Source organism: Bufo gargarizans, chromosome 7 (genome assembly GCF_014858855.1).
Source record: "Bufo gargarizans isolate SCDJY-AF-19 chromosome 7, ASM1485885v1, whole genome shotgun sequence".
Classification (NCBI taxonomy): domain Eukaryota; kingdom Metazoa; phylum Chordata; class Amphibia; order Anura; family Bufonidae; genus Bufo; species Bufo gargarizans.
Genome location: NC_058086.1, coordinates 151,239,957 through 151,261,805, shown reverse-complemented (window position 1 = coordinate 151,261,805; position 21,849 = coordinate 151,239,957). Strand labels below are relative to the sequence as shown.

The 21,849-nt window shown below is 45.4% G+C and overlaps 1 protein-coding gene across 1 annotated transcript; it reads left to right on the top strand.

The window, feature by feature from the left end:
• The first annotated feature begins 455 nt into the window (after positions 1-455).
• On the top strand, positions 456-21,311 carry ITPA (inosine triphosphatase). Its single transcript, XM_044301828.1, has 9 exons — positions 456-588; positions 2,315-2,372; positions 2,646-2,710; positions 3,732-3,805; positions 5,008-5,039; positions 9,494-9,609; positions 9,714-9,790; positions 18,993-19,113; positions 21,187-21,311. The coding sequence occupies exons 1-8, from the start codon at positions 526-528 to the stop codon at positions 19,096-19,098; spliced, it is 591 nt and encodes a 196-aa protein (XP_044157763.1). The 5' UTR covers positions 456-525; the 3' UTR covers positions 19,099-19,113; positions 21,187-21,311.
• The last annotated feature ends 538 nt before the right edge of the window (positions 21,312-21,849 follow it).

Below are 21,849 nucleotides of genomic sequence, written 5' to 3'. Positions count from 1 at the left end.
TTTCCCCCAAAAAATAGAACATGTCCTATTCCTGTTGCCCCCATCAGATATTGGGTAAGAGAAGGATTGTGCATTTCAACATGGCAGATTCCGTTCTATCACCGGATATAAACCGCTGCGTTAAAATAAATATGCGCAATCTGCCGAGCATGCATGTGTACAGTGGTGTCTGGAGAAATAGCTGCCCCCCACACAATGTCACTGGTGCTCCTAGGACAGACTACATTAGCAGACTTCAGTAGAATGTCTACTGGCAGAGAAAGCCATGTGCTGCTGAGAAAACCCCACACACCCGGTACACTGCCTCATAGCTCATGTGCACCGCGCCATCTAGTGGCAGTGATGTTGATGACACCATCAGTGCCTACAGCCCGGCCAGACAATCACTTCCGGGTCGTGCGAGTTCCCGGACGGGCTATAGCTGAATTCTGATTGGTCGTGTTGTCTTTGGGGGCGGTGCAAGGAAGCAGGAGGCATCTTTCTCCATGCTGTCTATGTAAAAGTCTGTCAGAGGTAACAGTGGAGATGGCAGCAGCGACTGGCAGGGGTATTGTGTTTGTGACTGGCAATGCCAAGAAGCTGGAGGAGGTATGTGATCTCTCAGACACAGAGGGGGCACCATGTATAAGGAATGTGCTCTGGATTGCAGATCTTGCCTTGCTCTTCAGTATTGTAGTACCAGGCACTGCCTGTTTATAAGAGTGGCGCTGTTTATAATGTAACAAATGGCTCACCCCTCAGAACACAGCTCTGAAAAAGTTCTTATTGCCTACGCATGAGCACAGCCAGTAGGAGGCGCTATAGGGCTTGGATGACGGTACAGCTCGGAGGAATCCGCTTCATGGGTTAGCTCCGGTGATAACGGCATATATAACACCATATAGCTTCCAGACGGGTAACGGAGGCCCGTGACTGAAGCCATGCAGTGCGTTATAGTATCTGGACACCATGGAAAGGGATAGTGTAATCTGCTTTCACTATTCCATACGTTTTTTTTATGGTGTCCTGACATACGGAGGTTGAGAGGACTCTGTGGGGCTCCATCTGGCAGTGGAAGGCTTTGGACATGTTTAAAGGGATTATCCAGGAAATGATTACCTATCCTCAGGATCAGGACTCTGCACCCCCACGGATCAGCCTTTTCAGGGAGCCTCTGTGCTCTCCGGAGCCCCGGTGATTGGTGCGGGCTCCCAGCAGCTCACCAAGCACGGCGCCATACATCATATAGTGGCTGTGCTTAGTATTGCAGCTCAGCCCCATTGACTGGAATGGGACTGAGAGGCGTCTTAGGCCATGTGACGGATGAACGTGACGTCACTAGCCTAAGAAAGGGCGGCGACGTTCATGGAGCGCCTGGGCTCTTCTAACCTCTGCCGGGAGTCGATCTGATATTGATGACCTATCCTGAGGATAGGTCATCAATATAAATTGTAGGATAACCCCTTTAATTTTTACTTCAAGAGATGTGAACATAGCCTAACCATGCCTGCATAGTACCGAGCGTGCACGTACTCATGTATGCTGAGATGACCCCTTCACTGTGCAGATAGCATAGACCAGTGTCACCCAACCAACGATGACACCAGGGTAATCCAGGAGAAAGCCTGGTCTTCCAGGAGTCATTCTAGTCTCCTTGTTTCCTGGAGTGTAGGCGCGACCTGGCCGACCTGTACGTATAAGGCCTCCTCCGCAAAACCCGGATACTGGCTGTGCGTGTCTCGTACAATGTTATAAATGCTTATTCTTGTCCGAAAACGGAAAAGAATAGGATAAGTTTTATTTATTTTTCATAATTATATATATTTTTTTTGTGGGGCTGCGGAATGGACATATGGATGCGGCCAGGATACAGTGTACTGTCCGCATCTTTGGCGGCCTCGTTGAAATGCGTGGGTCTGCATCTGATCCTCAAAATACTCTTTGGGCCCATTCACAAGGCAGATTTTGATGCTGTCAAAAAATCCACCACATATATGCAGAGGCCGCAGCGGTTATTCATTTTATGTGCCGGGGACCCTCTTGCGGCTTAGCTCCGATCAAGGGATGGAGTGGACAGGCGCTGAAAGTGACGGTTGTTGTCCTCACGCTGAGCCGAGCAGCACAGGTCCCTTCTTGGTCCTGGCTTTAAACGACCAGCCCGCGAACTTGAGCGCCAGCTCCGACGGAAAACAATGGGAGCCAGATAATACAAAATCTCGCCACCATATTCTGCTGTGTGAACGGGCCCCCCCATGTGGCGGATTTTCAGGTGGCTTTTTCCACCACGTGTGAAGGCACCTTTACTCATTTCAGTTTTTGTTTTTTCTTTCCACAGGTGATTCAGATACTTGGAGACAAATTTCCTTGCAAACTTATAGCCAAGAAAATTGACTGTAAGTACATTCCTGACTCAGAGTAACTGGTTATGAAGGAAGTGATGGGAGTTTTTAATGTGACGTTGGTAAATGTTATTTTGGCAACACATTGGTGACGCTGTTCAGCCTGGCTCGAAGGGATTGTCCAAGATCTTGATGGCCTGTCCTCAACCCTATCAATTTTTTTTACCAGTGTAAAATAAAATGACCTTCTAACAAGAAAAATTGACTATTAAAAAAAATATATAAAAATTCCATGCGTAATGTTTTTTTCTCTTCTTTCCTAATCAGTGCCCGAGTACCAAGGAGAACCCGATGAAATCTCAGTTCAGAAGTGTAAAGAGGCCGCAAGACAGGTACACAACATAACCCTCAGTTCTGCTTGTGCCTGTCTATGGCGACTCAGCGTCCCATGTCATCTGCTCATTAACGGGGTTTTTCCATCTCAAGCATTTATTGCATATCTACAGGACATGCCTTAAAGGGGTATTCCCATCTCAGGCAATAGGTCATATCGCTAGCATATGCCCCCATTGTATGGGACCCCCACCTGTATCTTAAACAAAGCCGGCAAAGTGATGGCCGTCAGTGCCTGGTCCGGCCACCATCAATCTTTCCTACTGGCTGCCCGCTGTAAATAGCCGAGCAGCGCACTCAGCTATTTTCTAAATCCTTATAGAAAAGAATGGGAGCGCATTGCGCTTGCGTGGCCACCATTTCCATTCACTTCTATAGGTCCGACGGAAATAGCCGAGCTAGCGTTAGGAGGTCGGGTTGGGGGGCTCCTGTTCTGAGATGGGAATAGTCTTTTTACTCCATAGCTCCAAGATGTCAGTGAACCTGCAAGCCAAGTTAGAGAATACTCCGAGGCAAAACCCGACAAACCCCAATGTCTATATCCCTCACAGTGCTTGTACTACATTAGTAAAAGGGGTTGTTCCAAGTATTAAAGTTCTCCCCTATCCAAAGAATGGTGAGGGTCTGACCACTGGGATCCCTACAATCTCGAGAACTGGAGTCCTTTTCCGCTATCTTGATAGAGCGACAGGTCGAGCATGCTCTATACTGTTCCATTCATTCTCCATGGGACTGGTGAAATAGCTGCAACCCGTATTCTCAGGATCGTCGGAGTCCCAGCGATCAGCCCCCCTCCACTAATCAGTTAGTTATACCCTGTCCTGTGGATGGGGATAACTTTTTTAATACTTGGCACAACCCAAAAACTGCGGAGTGCTCCATTGCCCTATATTGGACAAGGAGAAGACTCTAGCCGCAAGCCTGTGCAGAGTTTACCACTTGTTAGCATGAAGCCATTAAAAAAAATAGTGATAATCAAGCTTTTTTGTATTTTTTTCAATTTTTTTTTTTTGTCTACAGATTCAAGGTCCAGTCATAGTAGAAGACACATGCTTGTGTTTTAACGCTCTGGGTGGTCTTCCTGGTCCTTATATGTAAGTGGATGACTTGAAAAAAAATCACTTCTACTCTTTGTATAAATTATACGAGAATCCTTACTGGCGTCTTTAATCTGATGTGAAACTTGCCATGAAAGGGTTTTCTGGGAGTAAAATATTGTTGCACTATCCTTAGGATAGTTCATCAATCTCAAATCGGTGAGGGTCTGACTCCCGAAACCCCCCAAAAATCAGCTGTTTGAAGAGGCCGTGGTGTTTTGTTGAGCACTGTGTCACATTCGTTGGCCACATGGCCTGTGTGCAGCTCAGTCCCATTAAAGGGAGCCCTGGCAAAGCCCTATCACCTTTTCGGGATGGGTGATCTGTGGTTAGGCTTTTTAGAGCCAGCACAGCACTCATCCGTAGGGCGATTGTAGGTTCAAGTGTTTATCCATTCTCTGCACTTATTTGACCCTTTGCAAGCTCCGGTTTGTACCTGATAGACAACCTACTTACACACTGGATGCAGTAGGGACTATTTTCTTTTTTATTTCTGCTGGTTGGGGGCTGCTGTGTACCCTGTACAAGCCGCTCATACCCCTGGTTATCATAGCGGTTGAGTACATCTATGAGGTTAAAGGGGTTGTCCGAGTTCAGATCTGAACCAGTACATAAGCTGTTCTTCACCCCTCCAGCCCCTCTGAGTGGAGCATCAGAGCATTTCATGCTCCAACGCTCTCCCTTGGCCTGCATCGCGAAGGGCAAGGGCTGTTTACCTTTTTACACTGCTAGACAGAGGCTTCCGCCTAGCAGTGTTCCCGGTGACGTCATCTTCACTAATGGCCGGTCTTTAGAGCCGCACTAGGCTGTTTTACAGAGAGAGAGAAAACAAGATCTATGTAAGTCTTTGTAGCTATTCACATGACTGTTATTTATGGGGCTACTCACACGGCTGTTTTTAAAGGCTCATGAATACTGTCCATTCAAAAATGTGACATTTCCTATTTTTTTGGCCCTTTTGATTGCCAGACAGACTAGATTGAACTCAATAGGTCCAAAGTACTTAAAAATAGGTATAAAAAAATAAATAAAACACTGTACAAAAGAACAATTATTTTGTGTCCTATGTGCTGTAGAGTCACGTTTAGGCTATAAAGTCCATAGACATGAAAGGGTTAATAATGGTGGCACTGAAAGCAGACATTGTCCAGTTAGGTTAGATTTTAATGGCTAAACTACGTGTTTCTCTTGTTTTGCAGAAAATGGTTCCTTGAGAAGTTAAAACCTGAAGGTATGCTTACTTTTAAATTTTCTTTAAAGGGGTTTTCCACTTTTTGGATACTAATGACCTGTCTTACGGATAGGTCATCAGTATCGGATCGGTGGTGGTCCATCACCTGGCACCCCCAGAAATCGGCTGTTTTTAGCAGCACCCATCGGAAACAAAACCCTGGACGGAGTAGGAAACAGAAGGCTCCGTCCATGGTTTGGTGGCTGTGCTGTTACTCTGCAACTCTGCTTCCATTTACTTGGCAGTCATTACACAGAGAGAGGAGCTGTACCTCTGGCTCCATTCTCAGTAGTAGTTCTGGACCCGCCAGCTGCAGGTAACAGCTGATCAGTGGGGGTGTTGGACCCTTAACGATCTGATATCTGTGACCTGTCAGGTATCTGTATCTAAAGAGTAAAAAAAAATAACTTTAAACACCTGTTTTGCCCCAGCTCAGCTCGGGCTGTGGGAAAAGTACTTAACTGTTTTGCCCGTGTCCAGCTTGGGCAGAAGGCGAAGGAGAGGGGGTCTGCTTCAGCTGATCATATCTCCTGATTGGTAGCAGCTAGTGACATGGGCCTGGTCTTATTTGAAAGCTGACATTAGCAGAACAGCAGGAGATATCACTGTTAGAAATAGGCCTCTTTCACACGGGCGTCAGTTTTTTTGCCCGGATAAGAGGCGGGTGCGTTGCGGGAAAATGCGCGATTGCAAAACATTGTAATGCGTTTTGCACTCGCGTGAGAAAAATCGCGCATGTTTGGTACCCAAACCCGAACTTCTTCACAGAAGTTCGGGTCTGGGATTGGTGTTCTGTAGATTGTATTATTTTCCCTTATAACATGGTTATAAGAGAAAATAATAGCATTCTGAATACAGAATGCATAGTAAAACAGCGCTGGAGGGGTTAAAAAAAATAGAAAATAATTTAACTCGCCTTAGTCCACTTGATCGCGCACTTGTTGACTAGGACCTGTGGTGAGCATTAAATAGAGGTAAAGGACCTTTGATGACGTCACTCTGGTCATCACATGGCCTTTTACCATGGTGAATCACCCCATGGTAAAAGATCATGTGACGTACCATGTGATGACAGGAGACACAAGGAGATGCCGGGCTTCGCGATCAAGTGGACTAAGGTGAGTTAAATTTATTTTTTTTTTATTTTTTTTAACCCCTCCAGCGCTGTTTTACTATGCATTCTGTATTCAGAATGCTATTATTTTCCCTTATAACCATGTTATAAGGGAAAATAATACAGTGAATAGACTGTCACCTAGCAACCATGCGTGAAAATCGGACCGCATCCGCACTTGCTTGCGGATGCTGTGCGATTTTCACGCACCCAATTCACTTCTATGGGGCCTGCGTCACGTGAAAATCGCACAATATAGAGCATGCTGCGATTTTCACTCAACGCACAAGTGATGCGTGAAAATCAACGCTCATGTGCACAGCCCCATAGAAATGAATGGGTCAGGATTCAGTGCGGGTGCAATACGTTCACCGCACGCATCGCACCTACACGGAAAACTCGCCCGTGTGAAAAGGGCCATAGAGTCTAGAATAAACGTGGTAAAACCTGCATTTACTTTCGCTTTTAGCTGCATTCACTGCATCCTGATTTCTAACAGCAATATCTTCCCATGCACTGAAGATAGAACTGTGATTTTGGTATTGTTTGGAATGTCAGCTTCCAAACAATACAAAGCCCATATCTCTGTTACCAATCCACTAAAGCAGCCACCCCCTCACCTTCAGTCTGGAGGAGGATAGGGAGTAGTTGCAGAGGTGACAGCCTATAGAAGGAAAGACAAAATGGTAAAAAAAATAAAAATTTATATATATATTAGTACAGACCAAAAGTTTGGACACACCTTCTCATTCAAAGAGTTTTCTTTATTTTCATGACTATGAAATTGTAGATTCACACTGAAGGCATCAAAACTATGAATTAACACATATGGAATTATATACATAACAAAAAAGTGTGAAACAACTGAAAATATGTCATATTCTAGGTTCTTCAAAGAAGCCACCTTTTGCTTTGATTACTGCTTTGCACACTCTTGGCATTCTCTTGATGAGCTTCAAGAGGTAGTCACCTGAAATGGTCTTCCAACAGTCTTGAAGGAGTTCCCAGAGATGCTTAGCACTTGTTGGCCCTTTTGCCTTCACTCTGCGGTCCAGCTCACCCCAAACCATCTCGATTGGGTACAGGTCCAGTGACTGGAGGCCAGGTCATCTGGCGCAGCACCCCATCACTCTCCTTCATGGTCAAATAGCCCTTACACAGCCTGGAGGTGTGTTTGGGGTCATTGTCCTGTTGAAAAATAAATGATGGTCCAACTAAATGCAAACCGGATGGAATAGCATGCCGCTGCAAGATGCTGTGGTAGCCATGCTGGTTCAGTATGCCTTCAATTTTGAATAGATCCCCAACAGTGTCACCAGCAAAACACCATCACACCACCTCCTGCATTGTTCTAACCAAAGCACAGATTTCCACTGGTCTAATGTCCATTCCTTGTGTTCTTTAGCCCAAACAAGTCTCTTCTGCTTGTTGCCTGTCCTTTAGCAGTGGTTTCCTAGCAGATATTCTACCATGAAGGCCTGATTCACACAGTCTCCTCTTAACAGTTGTTCTAGAGATGTGTTTGCTGCTAGAACTCTGTGTGGCATTGACCTGGTCTCTAATCTGAGCTGCTGTTAACCTGCGATTTCTGAGGCTGGTGACTCGGATGAACTTATCCTCCGCAGCAGAGGTGACTCTTGGTCTTCCTTTCCTGGGGCGGTCCGCATGTGAGCCAGTTTCTTTGTAGAGCTTGATGGTTTTTGTGACTGCACTTGGGGACACTTTCAAAGTTTTCCCAATTTTTCGGACTGACTGACCTTCATTTCTTAAAGTAATGATGGCCACTCGTTTTTCTTTACTTAGTGTAATGACCGGCAACACACACAGGGAGGAAAACAGGGAAAGCCCTGCCCAAGGGAGAGGGAAAGGTGGTGACCCCTAACTCACCTTGCAGCTGGCACCTGCCTGCCCTGACGTCCCTAGACGGGTTCCTCACCCGTGCGGCGATCACGTGCCTAAACCCTGGCTTTCCCTGAAATGAGCCCTAGATAATGAACGGGCCGGTGGGATCGCTAGTCCTCACCACTGCACTAAGAGGAAAACACCAGGGAGAGGACAGACAAACACAAACACCCAGGTGGACGGCAACAATGTCCACAAAGGTCCAACAGGGATCCGGAGGGTAGCGTTCTAAGGCAACACTCAGAGAACGCAGCAACACAGCTCCAGTGGGTCAGAATAGATGTCCAGGCAGGAAGCTCTATATCTGGCAACCAGAGAAGTGTGAGAGGGGAATATAAGGAGGATTGGGAGTGCTGGACAAGGAACAGCTGAGAGAAGGAGCTACGGATCCCTGAGTGAGCCAAAAGGGTTTGTAAAGCAAACCCAGAAAGCTACAATAAGGAAACTTCCCTATCTGACATAGAGCGTGCAGCCAACCGCTGCGACCTCCTGACCCCGGGTACAACGGAGTCAGGCGTGGCTCTCGACACCCTCGTGACACTTAGCTGCTTTTTTCTTGCCATAATACAAATTCTAACAGTCTATTCAGTAGGACTATCAGCTGTGTATCCACCTGACTTCTCCACAAGGCAACTGATGGTCCCAAACCCATTCATAAGGCAAGAAATCCCACTTATTAAACCTGACAGGGCACACCTGTGAAGTGAAAACCATTTCAGGTGACTACCTCTTGAAGCTCAACAAGAGAATGCCAAGAGTGTGCAAAGCAGTAGTCAAAGCAAAAGGTGGCTACTTTGAAGAACCTAGAATATCACATATTTTCAGCTGTTTCACACTTTTTTGTTATGTATATAATTCCACATGTGTTAATTCATAGTTTTGATGCCTTCAGTGTGAATAAATTCCAGAAAAGAATGTAATAATTGCTATTTTTTATCTTTCCCCCTAAAATTAAATAATAAAAGCTAGTTAATACACTATATGTACCACAAAATGGTTCCTAATAAAAAAAAAAAAAAATTCATCCCGCAAATAAAAAAAATAATTAGAAGGAAAAATTAAAAAGTTAAGACTACTGGAACATAAAGGTTGTACATGTTACTGGTTAAAGGATAAAATAACCGTAATTGTCACTAAGGGGTTAAAAATGCAACTGTGTCCCCTGAGTTGTGCGCCAACAAAATTTACTTCAGACACATGATAAAGATATACAATTTTATTTTATTTTTTAAGTGAAATTTTTTGGGAGGGTTTTTCCAATTTTAATGTGACTGAGGTGGTAAAGACCATATATGATAATGGAAAACCCCTTTATATTCATGGCACTGGATAGCTGGTTTTCTCTTCACACATGGGTCATGTAGAATTTATCATAAAAGAAATGTGTATTTTTGCAGAAAATAAGTCTTGTAATGTGTATTTGTGCTTCTGTTTCCAGGCTTGCATCGGATGTTGGCCGGATTTGAGGATAAATCTGCTTATGCCCTGTGCACATTTGCGTATAGCACTGGACAGCCAGATGACCCTGTACTACTGTTCAGAGGAAAAACCCCGGTGGGTATGGCTGGCAGGGACCCTGCACCCGTGTCCGTTCTAGTTGTCTCTTTGTAGCTACTTTTTATTATCTGGTTTATTTGACTTTCTGCTGTTATTTACAGGGACAGATAGTATCTCCGCGTGGGCCTCGTGACTTTGGTTGGGATCCATGTTTCCAACCGGAAGGCTTTGAACAAACGTAAGTAGGTTCTGATAATTGTCTGCTGAAAGGACTTACGGCTGACAATCCAAATATCGTATCCCCCATTGGCATGACATGAAGAGCCGCGCCACTGCCAGTCACCAGTGTTGCTGTTGTCTCACAGCAACTTCTCAGTCAGACACAACTTCCAATTTTTGATATCTATATCAACCTAAAAAACAGGCATTGGGCAAGGGTCTGACTGTACCCTGGGAAATTGCCTAAGGGGCCGTCTGAACCCTGCTCACGGCCAGCCAGTGGATGTTTTTGGGGATGTATTTTGTGCTGCTGGCAGCAGTATTTTGTGATGGACTGTGGCATTTGGCTCTATTGTGGAGGTATAAGTGCCACAATATGGTATTGTTGGACCTGACTACAAAATGGGGCCACTTTTAGTATTTTTCCCAGTCTGCCCCTGATGCTGAACCACGCGCCAGCGTTGAGTAGGAGATGAGTCTCATTTAGCCCCGCCCTCCCCCGTTTCCGAACGATGAGTGATTGGTGTCTTTCCTGTTGTGCATTGGAAAGAAACCTGTCAGTCGTTGTCGAGTTTTTAGATATGTATATATTTATATATATAATTTTTTTTATACTTATCATTCATTATTTATTTTGTATATATATTCTTACAGATGAGCACAGATTTTTTTTGTGTTTTTTTTCCTATGCATGTTTCTTTTTTATCAACCTTTATTTTAGACTTGATAAAGGGGACTTTAGCACCCCGAAACGCGTTGTCTTACGAATAAATTAAACAATGCCGTAACCAAAAACTTTGCCCGTGACCGGTTGTTTTTGTGCGCCCTTTGTGGTCCATGCGCTCTACATAAAGTTCAGCGTTTCTTGCTTTCATACCGTTACCCGAGTGGCAGGGTGGCCCCTGCCTAAGGCGATCGGACAAATCTAGGCTGCACCAACCGTTACTCATCCATATTTGACCTTCATTGTGGTTGCGTCCAATCGATGCAACCCCAATAGGTGAGCAAACCGTTTTCTTTTAGTAGAAATTTGATTTGCTGAACTTACTCACCCTATGAGCGCCTTTCTCCATCCTATTGGCCACTATTTGCGAGTCGTTGTCCAGGGCAGGGGAAGACAGGACAGCGAGCGTCATCGGACTTCTCTTTCTTGCAGTGCTGGCGGGTTTCAGCATGTCGGCACCCTAAAAGTACCAGAGTGCCATCACAGAAGTGACGAACCACTGACAGTGGATCCATCTGAGAACTAAGCAAGCAGCTAAATGTATATGCACGCCTCTTAAACATCAGTGAGAGTTTTCTTTTATATTCTCGTGTAGGGTTGTTGCGGGTATCGAAATTTCGATACCCAATCTATACTTTTGTCCCGGTATTGATAAGATACCGGGATTTCCATTTTTTTTTCTTCGATACTGGGCTGCGCTCCTGCGCAGTCTAGTATCTCTGAACATGAGTGCGCTGATCTCAGCGCGCTCATGTTCCCTCAGCAGCACTGGGGAGAAGGAATCAGTCTCTCCCTCCCCCCTGTGCTGCCGCTGCCACCAATGAGGGGAGAGAGGGGCGGAGGAGGGGAGGGCGCACTGCGCCACCAATGATATTACTTTCCATGGGTCCGGACTTTAAGCAGCAGGCTACACAGAGCTGCGCCCAGGAATGGGCCAGCACTTACTATTATTCCTGGGCGCCGCTCCGTTCGCCCGCTGTGCGCCTGTGCCCCATTACCGTCTCCTGCAGTCCTGCTCCATATGCTAATTACTATCGGAGCGATGGGGAGGAGACAGCAGCTTCTCTAGTGGGCGTTCCTTCTCCCTGCGCTGCGATTGGACAGCGCTACAGCCAGAGGAGAAGGAACGCCCACTAGAGAAGCTGCTGTCTCCCCCCTATCGCTCCGATAGTAATTAGCATATGGAGCAGGACTGCAGGAGACTGTAATGGGGCACAGGCGCACAGCGGGCGAATGGAGCGGCGCCCAAGAATAATAGTAAGTGCAGGGAGATCCCTGAGCGCCGCTCTGTGTAGCCTGCTGCTTAACAAAGTCCAGACCTATATAAGGTCGTCTTTAACTTTTTTAATATAGGAGGCAGGTGCAGAATCACATAGCCGGCACCCTGCCTCTGACAGGGAGCTGTGTTCAGCGGCAGTTATCCCCTCAGGTGCGGCACCTGAGGGGTTAACTGCCGCTGATCTGCTGCCAGTACCCGCCTCCTGTATTAAGGGTTAATTATCATTGGTGGTGCAGTGCACCCGCCCCCCTCAACCCCCCAGTGGTGACAGTGGCCACAGGGTCCCCTCCTCTCATTGGTGGTGCAGTGGCAGCTTCCGATCGGAGCCCCAGCAGTGTAATCCTGGGGCTCTGATCGGTTACCATGGCAGCCAGGACGCTTCTGAAGCCCTGGCTGCCATGGTAAGCTCCCTGCTGCTGTGTGTACTATACACAGGGCAGCAGGGAGAATGTGAAGTCCTATTCACCCTAATAGATCTCTATCAGAGTGGGAAATAGGAAAAGGGATTAGAAGATCCCAGGATAGTTATTAAATAAACTGTAAAAAACAAAACAAAAAAAAACCACACCAAAATATTAAGTATAAATCACCCCCTTTCCCAATTTTACATATAAAATATATAAACAATAAATAAACATTGCCACGTCCGAAAAGTCCAAACTATTAAAATGCAGAATGCACGTGGCTTTTTTGTTTTATTTTTTTCACATGGTATCGAGTATCACAATACTTTTTATGGTATCGAAACTGAATAAAAATTTTGGTATCGCAACAACTCTATTCTCGTGTAATGTTTAGTATGTTTGTAAACGCATTACTAATCTTATACTGAGAATAAATACGTTATCTGGTAAATTATATTGATGATCTATCCTCTGGATACCCGGACCCCCGCCGATCAGCTATAAGAAGAGGCCGATGATCCGTGATTGCCGTGGCTTTTTCCTAGGCCATGTGACGTCACTGTACATCGGTCACATGGATTAGCTGAAGCTTAGCTCTATTGAAGTGAATGGGGCTGCGCTGCAATACCAAGCACAGCCGCTATATAGTCTACAGAGCTGTGCTTGGAAAGCTGCCAGAAGCCCCTGCCGATCAACTAATGATTACCTATAGAGTGGGTACTAGGTTACCTAAACTTTGCTTTACCTCTGTCTCTGGGTGTTAAAGGGAATGTCCTCAGAAAATGACCTATTGTTTAAATCCCGTTTTCCCATGTCAATATATTTAAACAAGCAACATAAAATCCTATTTGATACATGTGCAAATGAACCTGAGATGAGTCCTGTACGTGAGATGTGTCAGGGACAGGACTCATCTCAGGTTAATTTGCATATGTATCAAATCGTTTTTTTTTTACACAATAAAAGCACACAGAGCTATGGGGACTGGGGTATTGCGGACGTGCTAGCGGCCATCTAGCAGTCCATGTCCTCAGCTCAATACACAAAATCCCGGTGACAGGTTCCCTTTAAGTACCCATTATTCCAATAATTGATATTAAGGGTACGATCATACACTATGCTACACCTAAAGCCCTGTAGAGACCTCACATATACACTTTGAGGCACCTATATCACAGGTTAAGAACCCAGGCCCTAGACCATTATGTTTCCCTCACCATAGTTTACAGTTGTCCATATGAATTCCGTCCAGAAGCGTTTTCCTGGCATCTGCCAAACCAAGATTTATTGAGATCCTCATTACTGACCATTTTACTGCTAATGTTTGTCTATGGAGCTTGAGGTTTTGTAAATGAAATGATAAAAATGCCAAACTAGCTCCTGGAGTGGATTTATTCTACAATTCCAGTATATCTTCTTTTATTAGTAATAAATGTGGCTTAAATAGGTAGATCAACAGATTTGAGGGATTTTTAACAATTTGTGTAGCTGTACAGTGTTGAACCTGTCAGCGATGCAGTGTGTGTTATGACCCACAAGGTGTCACTGTTTCATTACCGCTTTATTACCTGCAGAATATCTCTCTAGAAGCTGGCTCCAGTCTACAATCATGGAGTCTAAAGCTTATATTACACCTGTGACGATCATCGCTAGCAAGCGTTTGTTTAAGGCTCCGGCTACACGGTGATATGTGTCGTACAACTACACTACGACATGTCGCGTGACATTTTTTGTAATGATAGTCAATGGCGTCTCACTGCGATGCAACAGTCGCGTAAAAATCCAACTTATACTGTTGTGTCAGTCGCATGTCGCAATGCAACACCGTAGACCATCATTACAATAAATGTTGCCTGACACACTGTCGTGTAGCCCTAGCCTAATACTGCATTCACCTGATGAATGAGCAAATGCTCGTTCTTCAGAAAATTGGAATCTTTTAGCAGGTTCAAAAATTGCTGGCAGTGATTCGGTGTAAGGACGAGCGATGGCATGAGTGATCGCTCCTCCCGATACTGAGGAGGAGATCTCTGCATGTAATAGCAGCGGTCTCCTCCGCTAACGAGCAGGCGATTACCGGGAAGGAACTCTTACCTCCCGAAAATCTGCCGGTGTAATATAAGCTTAAAGGGAACCTGTCACCAGTTTTATGGTGTCCTAACTAAGGACTGATTCTCTTAGCAAAATGCTGGGTCACTTTCTTTAATTGACCCAGTCAATCTGCCAACATCTTGTATTGAAAAGCTCCAGCTGATAATGATGAGTCATGAATATTCATGAGCTCCTGACTCTCCCCGCCCACCTGCTGCTGAATGACAGTTTGTTTCCATATGAATCAGCAGCAGGTGGGCAGGGGAGTGGCTATAGCTATTAATTAAATATACGCTGGACTCACTGACATCACGCTGGACTCAAATCAGCTCATTAGCATACGGCATGTGGCATCTTTTTGTGTATATTATGAGGTAACCATCTGTCACACCCAGGGGCGTCGTTGGGTCAAAACATTCGGGGCTTGAGCCCCGGATGTTTTGACCAGTGCCCCGAATGTTATGCTGGCAGTCATTTCCACACAATCTCCTGCACAGCCCGGAGCCTGACTCCGCCCACTCATGTGACTGATCACATGCTCCTGACATCATGAAAGGTCCTTCTGCCCACTAGTAACTATCAACTCCTGAGGTAGGACATGTGAATGGAGCATTTCTAGGTGCATTGGCTGTATTCTGCCCCCTGCCCTGTACTGTACCCCCCCCCCCCATGCTGTACTGTGTATACCTACTGTACCACATATGCTGTATTTTGCCCCCTGCCCTGTACTGTGCACCCCATGCTGTATTCTGCCCCCTGCCCTATAATGCACTGTGTGCCCCCTGCCTTTAATGCACTGTGTGCCCCCTGCCTTATACTGTACCCCCTATAATGCACTGTGCCCCCTATGCTGCACTGTGTGTGCCTCCTGCCCTGTACTGTACCCCCTATAATGCACTGTGTGCCCCCTGCCTTATACTGTACCCCCTATAATGCACTGTGTGCCCCTGCCTTATACTGTACCCCCTATAATGCACTGTGCCCCCAATGCTGCACTGTGTGTGCCCCCTGCCCTGTATTGCGCCTGCTATGCTGTACTGTACCCCCTGCGCTGCATTGTACCCCTATGCTGCACTGTGCATCCCCCCCTGTACCCTGTACATTGCAACCTCCCTTCTCTGTCTCTAGTGCTTGCCACTTGGCACTATCATGGCACAGTAAGGCCGGTTTTACATCACGGTTTGCCATTCGTCTAATGCAGGGGTAGGCAACCTACGGCACTCCAGCTGTTGTGAAATTACAACTCCCAGCATGCATTATTGCTCTGCTCTTCTCATAACTCCCATAGAAATTAATGGAACATGCTGGGAATTGTGGTTTCGCAAAAGCTGGAGTGCCGAAGGTTGCTGACCCCTGGTAATGTATACATAAAATGTATATGTTAACAGGTGACTCAGACTGACACCATCAAAAAAAATGATACATTAATGTATAAAAAAAATTTTTGAACAGACTTTGCAGGATACAAAGCGTAGTGTGCTGCGCTTTTGTATCCCATTTTCCAACGTAAACATTAAACGGATGGCAAAAATGTGATGTGAACTCTCCCTTACATATGCACATATAGGATGCCAGGATAGTCATGGAGGGGGGGGGCCCATACAAAATTTTGCTGTGGGGCCCAGTCAGTTCTAGATACGCCCCTGGCTGGCAGGGTCGGCCGCTCTGACTCTCCTGCACTGCACAGCCCCGCCGTCCTAATCCGTATCCTGCAGTAACTGAACTTTAAAACAGCTCTTATGATCTCATTACTATCTTACACACTCAGCTCCGGTAACATGCAGTGCTGGTGGCGCTCGCTCACTGACGTCACGCGCCTGCTCCTCCCACTAGGAGGCGTAGGTGCGTGACGTCAGTGAGTGAGAGCCGCCCGCACTGCCTGTTACTGGAGCTGAGTGTCTAAGTCAAGATAGTAATGAGATGTGCGCTGATTTAAAGTTAAGTTACTGCAGGATACGGATTACTGAGGGGATGATCTGTGGGGTTGTCCAGACGGCTAGGCCCTTAACAGTAGTTATTAACCTGTTTCAGCAGTCCTCCATTCACTGAAGGGCTTAATAACTACTGTGAAGGGAGGACTGCTGAAAGGGGTTAATAACTACTGTGAAGGCCCATGGGGGCGTGGCTTCATGGGGTGGGGGCGTGGCTTCACAGGGGCGTGATACATTGGGCTTGTGCCCCGGATGTTTTCAGACCCTATCAACGCCCCTGGCACCAGTAAGTGAATACATCTAAGGCACTTTTTAGTAGTTAATGATTGTATATAATTAGTTAGATTATAATCAAATATCCACATGACAGGTTCCCTTTAAGTCCTCCTACACACTCCTGTATATGCACCAGTATTACCTAAAACCAGGGATGATGCAAAATATTGACCAAAATTTGGACGTGTGATTGAGGCCTATATGAAATCCATACCAATCCAATTTATTTATCCACAACTTTTATTTTATTTTTAGTGGGTTTTTTTTGTTTTGTTTTTCAGCCACTGCAATATGAGTTTGATGAAGCCACTACAATGCAATGGTTGACTACTTGCAAGTGTCTTGAAATGGCCTCTGTTCACACTGCCTTTGAGCCTTTCATTGGCAGTATACTTTGAGAAAAGTTCCCAAGGTATATTGGCATACGTTGCATATAGGGTCTACTGTAGAAAGCATTACAGCTGGGGAAAAAAATGGTATGCCGACTCATAGCCCTGTGATGAAAGTCCAAAGGACACTGGGCTTCCTGTGAGATAACTCTCGGATCTCACTCCCAATCCGCCTCATGCACAATTGGCGCGACCTAGTGCACAAGTGTTGTGAATACGAGAGGGTAGAAAGCTGTAGCCAGAGAGCAGAAGCATCCGCCAGTTGAAATCCATCATCCTTAATGCCACTCTGTGCACCCTGGCTCCTCCTGCCTCCTCGGTCAGCCACTCCTTTTCCATTTTGTTTAGGAGGGCCAGGTCTCTGCACAGTCATCTCTCCTCACCCTGTCAGTCAAGGAGGGCTATCGGTGCACAGAGCGGCTTAGACCCTTCCTCAGTGCACAGAGCGGCTCAACATATTTTCAGTAGACCGTTCTAACAAAAAACGATTGTCCAAAGCAGACAACGCCTATATCCAAAATTTATTTTACTTAGAGGTTGTCTGGGCTTTTTCTATTGATGACCTATCCTCAGGATAGGTCATCAATATCAGACCGGCAGAGGTCCGGCACCCGACAGCCCTGCCGTTCAGCTGTTTGAGGAGAGGGCACGCACAGTGCGCATGTGCCATCTCCCTTCTCTTTTCCTGCTCTGCGCTATATGTCTTTGGGACAGCAGCAGCAGACAAGATGAGAGAAGGGAGATGGTACAAGCGCACTGTGCGCGCCCTCTCCTCAAACGGCTGATCGTGGGGGTGCCGGGTGTCAGACCCCACCGATCTGATATTGTTTACCTATCCTATTCTCAGGATAGTACTACAAGAGAATTTAGACTAGAACCTTCAGAATCACGGGTGCATATCCATGAAGCAAACATAATTATATAAAATATATTAAAAAAAAATTAGCTGCACACCATTAAACATACAAACAATAGAGCTAAGAAATGGGTCTCATTCTAAATAAAAGTGGTACAATACCGACTGTAAATGAGTTAATGGAAGCTCTTAGCGCATATATTTGCTCAAACATGTGTCGGGCCCATCTACCAGGCGTCAAGGTGGCTTCCGCAGATGGGTCCCTAACACTAGTATACTGCCTCTCCTTGGACTTACCAAAGCCTACAATATTCAGGGCAGTGTAGGAACCAGTTACATAAGTACTCTGCTCAGAAGCCCCAGGTAGATGGGCGTGCTCAGTCTAAAAGGCGCTACCCTCAATATATACCACAAGAAAATTTAGACTAGAACCTTCAGAATCACAGGTGCATATCCATGAAGCAAACATGATTATAAAAAACAAAATGGCTGCACACCATTATACATACAAACAATAGAGCTAAGAAATGGGGGTCATTGTAGGCTTAAGTAAGTCCAAAGAGAGGCAGTATACTAGTGTTAGGGACCCATCTGCGGAAGCCACCTTGACGCCTGGTAGATGGGCCCGACACATGTTTGAACAAATATGTGTGCTAAGAACTTCCATTAACTCATTTATAGTCTGTATTGTACCACTTTTATTTAGAATGATCCCCATTTCTTAGCTCTATTGTTTGTATGTATAATGGTGTGCAGCCATTTTGTTTTTTACTATTCTCAGGATAGGTTATAAATAGAAAAAGCCCAAACAACCCCTTTAAATTAATATAACTAAAATCTGACTATACAGTAGTACAGTCGTAATTACTGTATTACCCTAATGCTTTTTTAGTCCTCATGCAAACAACCGTTTTTTGCATTCGTGTTTTGTGCACATCGCACATGGACCCATTCATTTCTTTGTGTCCGTATTGAAGATCAGAATAGTCATTACTAGTGATGAGAGCGAGGAAAACGCAGGGTGCACATGGAAGGTGTCCGTATTTGTGGACTGAAATACGGACACGGTCATGTGCATGAGGCCTTATGGTGTGTGGAGGACATTTGCCAGCGTGTGGATAAGGATTGAGAAACTCCATGTGGCTTGCTTCTTTAGTCTCCACATATACAATGTAATGATGTGGTGGTATACTGTATACATAAGGGGAAGTACAATCTCTTCATATTTGATATCCCGTTTTATACGTGTCACAATCTATCTTTCTGTACAGGTATGCAGAACTGCCGAAAGAAGTGAAGAATACCATTTCCCATCGGTACAAAGCCCTGAGAGAAATGTCAGATCACTTTATACAGAACGGTGCTCCCAAAGTCTAAGGCAAAGAACGTCATGTGAGTCTTTAGTGGTGTGAAAACCAATGTCAGCAACACGGGGCTATCCATGACTGATATCAATGAGATTCTGGTGGCCCCCTGAACAGTAATGGGTGGGCACGCGGGATAGATACCTGCCTTCCTCAGCTAGGACCCGGAGGAAACTGATCACCCCTTCGATCTATACAGATTGCTGCCTCTGTCGAGAATAAATTAAAGGAAGGGGCCCAAAGGGTTTTCCTGTCAAACTTTAAAGAGCTTCTGTCACCAGAGTACCTGGTAGGGCTGCTCCAGCTGGGTAAAACACTACTACCCCCATTCTTTGTGGCATTATTGAGAAGTTTGTTTTAAAATTGTGCAAATGAGGCCTAAAGTGCACTCAGGGCAGGCCCTCGCAGCTCGGTGCACCTTAGCACCTCCAGTATTAGACACTTTTCCCACTACTTGATTGACAGGGACAGGCATCAGAAGTCATCTCGCCTGTTCCGGTCAATGAAGTGGAGGGAGAGTGTCTACCGATGCAGAGCGGAGTCACTGAGGTGCACTGAGCTGCCAGGGCCCACCCTGAGTGCACTTTAGGCCTCATATGTAAAAGATAACATTTTTCAATAATACCGCAATGGATCCGGGTGAGAGGATGTTTTACTCCATCGGAGGGTCCCCACAGGATAGCGGTCACCTTGTATGTGCAGTCCTATTTGTGACAGCCTGGCGTAGAGCAGGAGGAGCTGAGCAGATTGATCTGTAACTTTGTGGGAAAAGATTCAGTATAACCTGTATTTTATTCATTAAGGGCTCGTGCACACGGCTGTTGCTCAGCCATTCTGTGCATTGGGGATCGCAATTTGCTGTCCCCAATGCACGGGCAACATCCATGTGGATTCCGCAGACGGACCCAGACCCGTTCAACTTGAATGGGTCCGTGATCAGTCCACACTGCAAAAAATAGAAATGTTCTTTTTTTTTTTTTTTTTTTTTTTTTTTTTTTTTTTGCGGTGCGGAGGCACGGAAGAAACACCATGGAAGCACTCCTTAGTGCTTCCATGGGGTTCCATGCCTTCCAGACTGCGGACCCATTCACATCGCATCCGTGATGTGGTGAGCACACGGTTGGGCAACATGCTCCCATGCAGGGATTTAATTGAATAAAATACAAGTTTTGTTTAAAGGGATTCTTCAGCTTCATACAGTTTTTCAAATATCCCCACCCCCACTCCCAGCGGGACCTGTCCAGTAAAGCATACTTCTGTCCCTGCATGTGAACTGCCAGCATAGGAGTCATGTGTGCCAGCAGTGATGTGCCGCTTGGGGACACTTCATCGCTTCTGCCAGTCATTGGCGGCAGACATGATGTCGTCCATAATAGAAGTTTACATGCGGGGATAGCAGTGCAGTGAAGGCAGCAGTGGACCAGAGGAGCCGAAACAGAGCTTCAGGGAGCAGATATGCTTCTGTTCTCTCAACAGGTGGGGTTATTTTAAAAGCTATATGAATCTGGACAACCTAATATATAGGACCATATATCAATCTGCCCAGCTTCTGCTCTATACAAGGCTGTATATCAGACATCATGTTCAGCGTGACTGGTTCAATATCCATATGTTTTAAAAACACGAAGGGGGTCATTTATTAAGACCGGCGTTCTAGACACCAGTCTTCGCAACCCCGTGCGCTGGCGGTGGATCCGCTGAAGTTATGAAGAGGCGCAGACCTCTACATAACTTCAGCGCATCCACTGTCTGTCTATATCTACGCCAGCTTCCTTGCTCGCTTAAAGGGGTATACCTACACCAGAATACCCCTTTAGACCATTTTTTTACACCTAAAACAGGAATAGAAAATGATCAATGAGACGGACCTGCCGCCCTTCCCCGCCCACGCCCCCTTTTTTAGACGTGGCATATGAAGGGGAAAAGTCGCCAATTGCGGCACAGATAGCCTTTGCACCAGAATCTGTGCAAGAAAAACGTCAAAAATAGGTGAATTCCTGTTAGTAAATGATTTTTTTATTTATTTTTTACTAATTCTGTTAAACTGGTTTATTATTGATGAACATAATTATTTTGGGGATTTTCTTTACTGTCTTTCCAGAATTGATATCTGTGGAGTTTTGTGAAGACTGTATTCTAATGACTTGAAGACTGCAACCCTCTTGTGATGTCCTGATATATGGCGCAAAACATTCAATAAACTCCAGTGGTTTCTTTTTATAGAAATATTGTCTTTTTAATTCAATTTTAAGGGTATAGTTAAAGGGGTTACCTGGGAATTAATATTAATTCCCATCCTCAGGCCATCAATATCAGATCAGCAGGGGTCCTGGGTGCAGCCACTTCCTAGGCCATATGTCATCACTAGGGATGAGCGAATAGACTTCGGATGAAACATCCAAAGTGGATTCGCATAAAACTTCATTCTAATTCTGTTCGGAGCATGAGCCGAAGTTAGCAGCGAGACTTGGCGCAATAACTTCATAAATGAATATGTACTGTAAAAAAACATTTTCCGAACTCTGGTTCGGTTCCAGTTGGTACCTTAGAACCGAACCCGAGTTCGGGTAATGGTATTTTACAGTACATATTAATTTATGAAGTTATTGGGTGAAGCCTCGCGAGACTTTGCAAAGTAATAACTTTGGCTCATCTGAGCCAATATATTCTAATACGGTACGGAGCTCCTGCTCTGTACAGTATTAAAACAAAGTTTTATGCAAATCTACTTTGGATTTTTCATCCGAAGTCAATTCGCTCATCC

Bases quoted from the DNA above. Each gene is read 5' to 3' on its own strand.
- ITPA (XM_044301828.1), top strand. From the start codon at position 526: ATGGCAGCAGCGACTGGCAGGGGTATTGTGTTTGTGACTGGCAATGCC. The intron at 3,806-5,007 runs GTAAGTGGATGA...CTTGTTTTGCAG, and splicing joins GGTCTTCCTGGTCCTTATAT to AAAATGGTTCCTTGAGAAGT. The intron at 5,040-9,493 runs GTATGCTTACTT...TTCTGTTTCCAG, and splicing joins TGAGAAGTTAAAACCTGAAG to GCTTGCATCGGATGTTGGCC.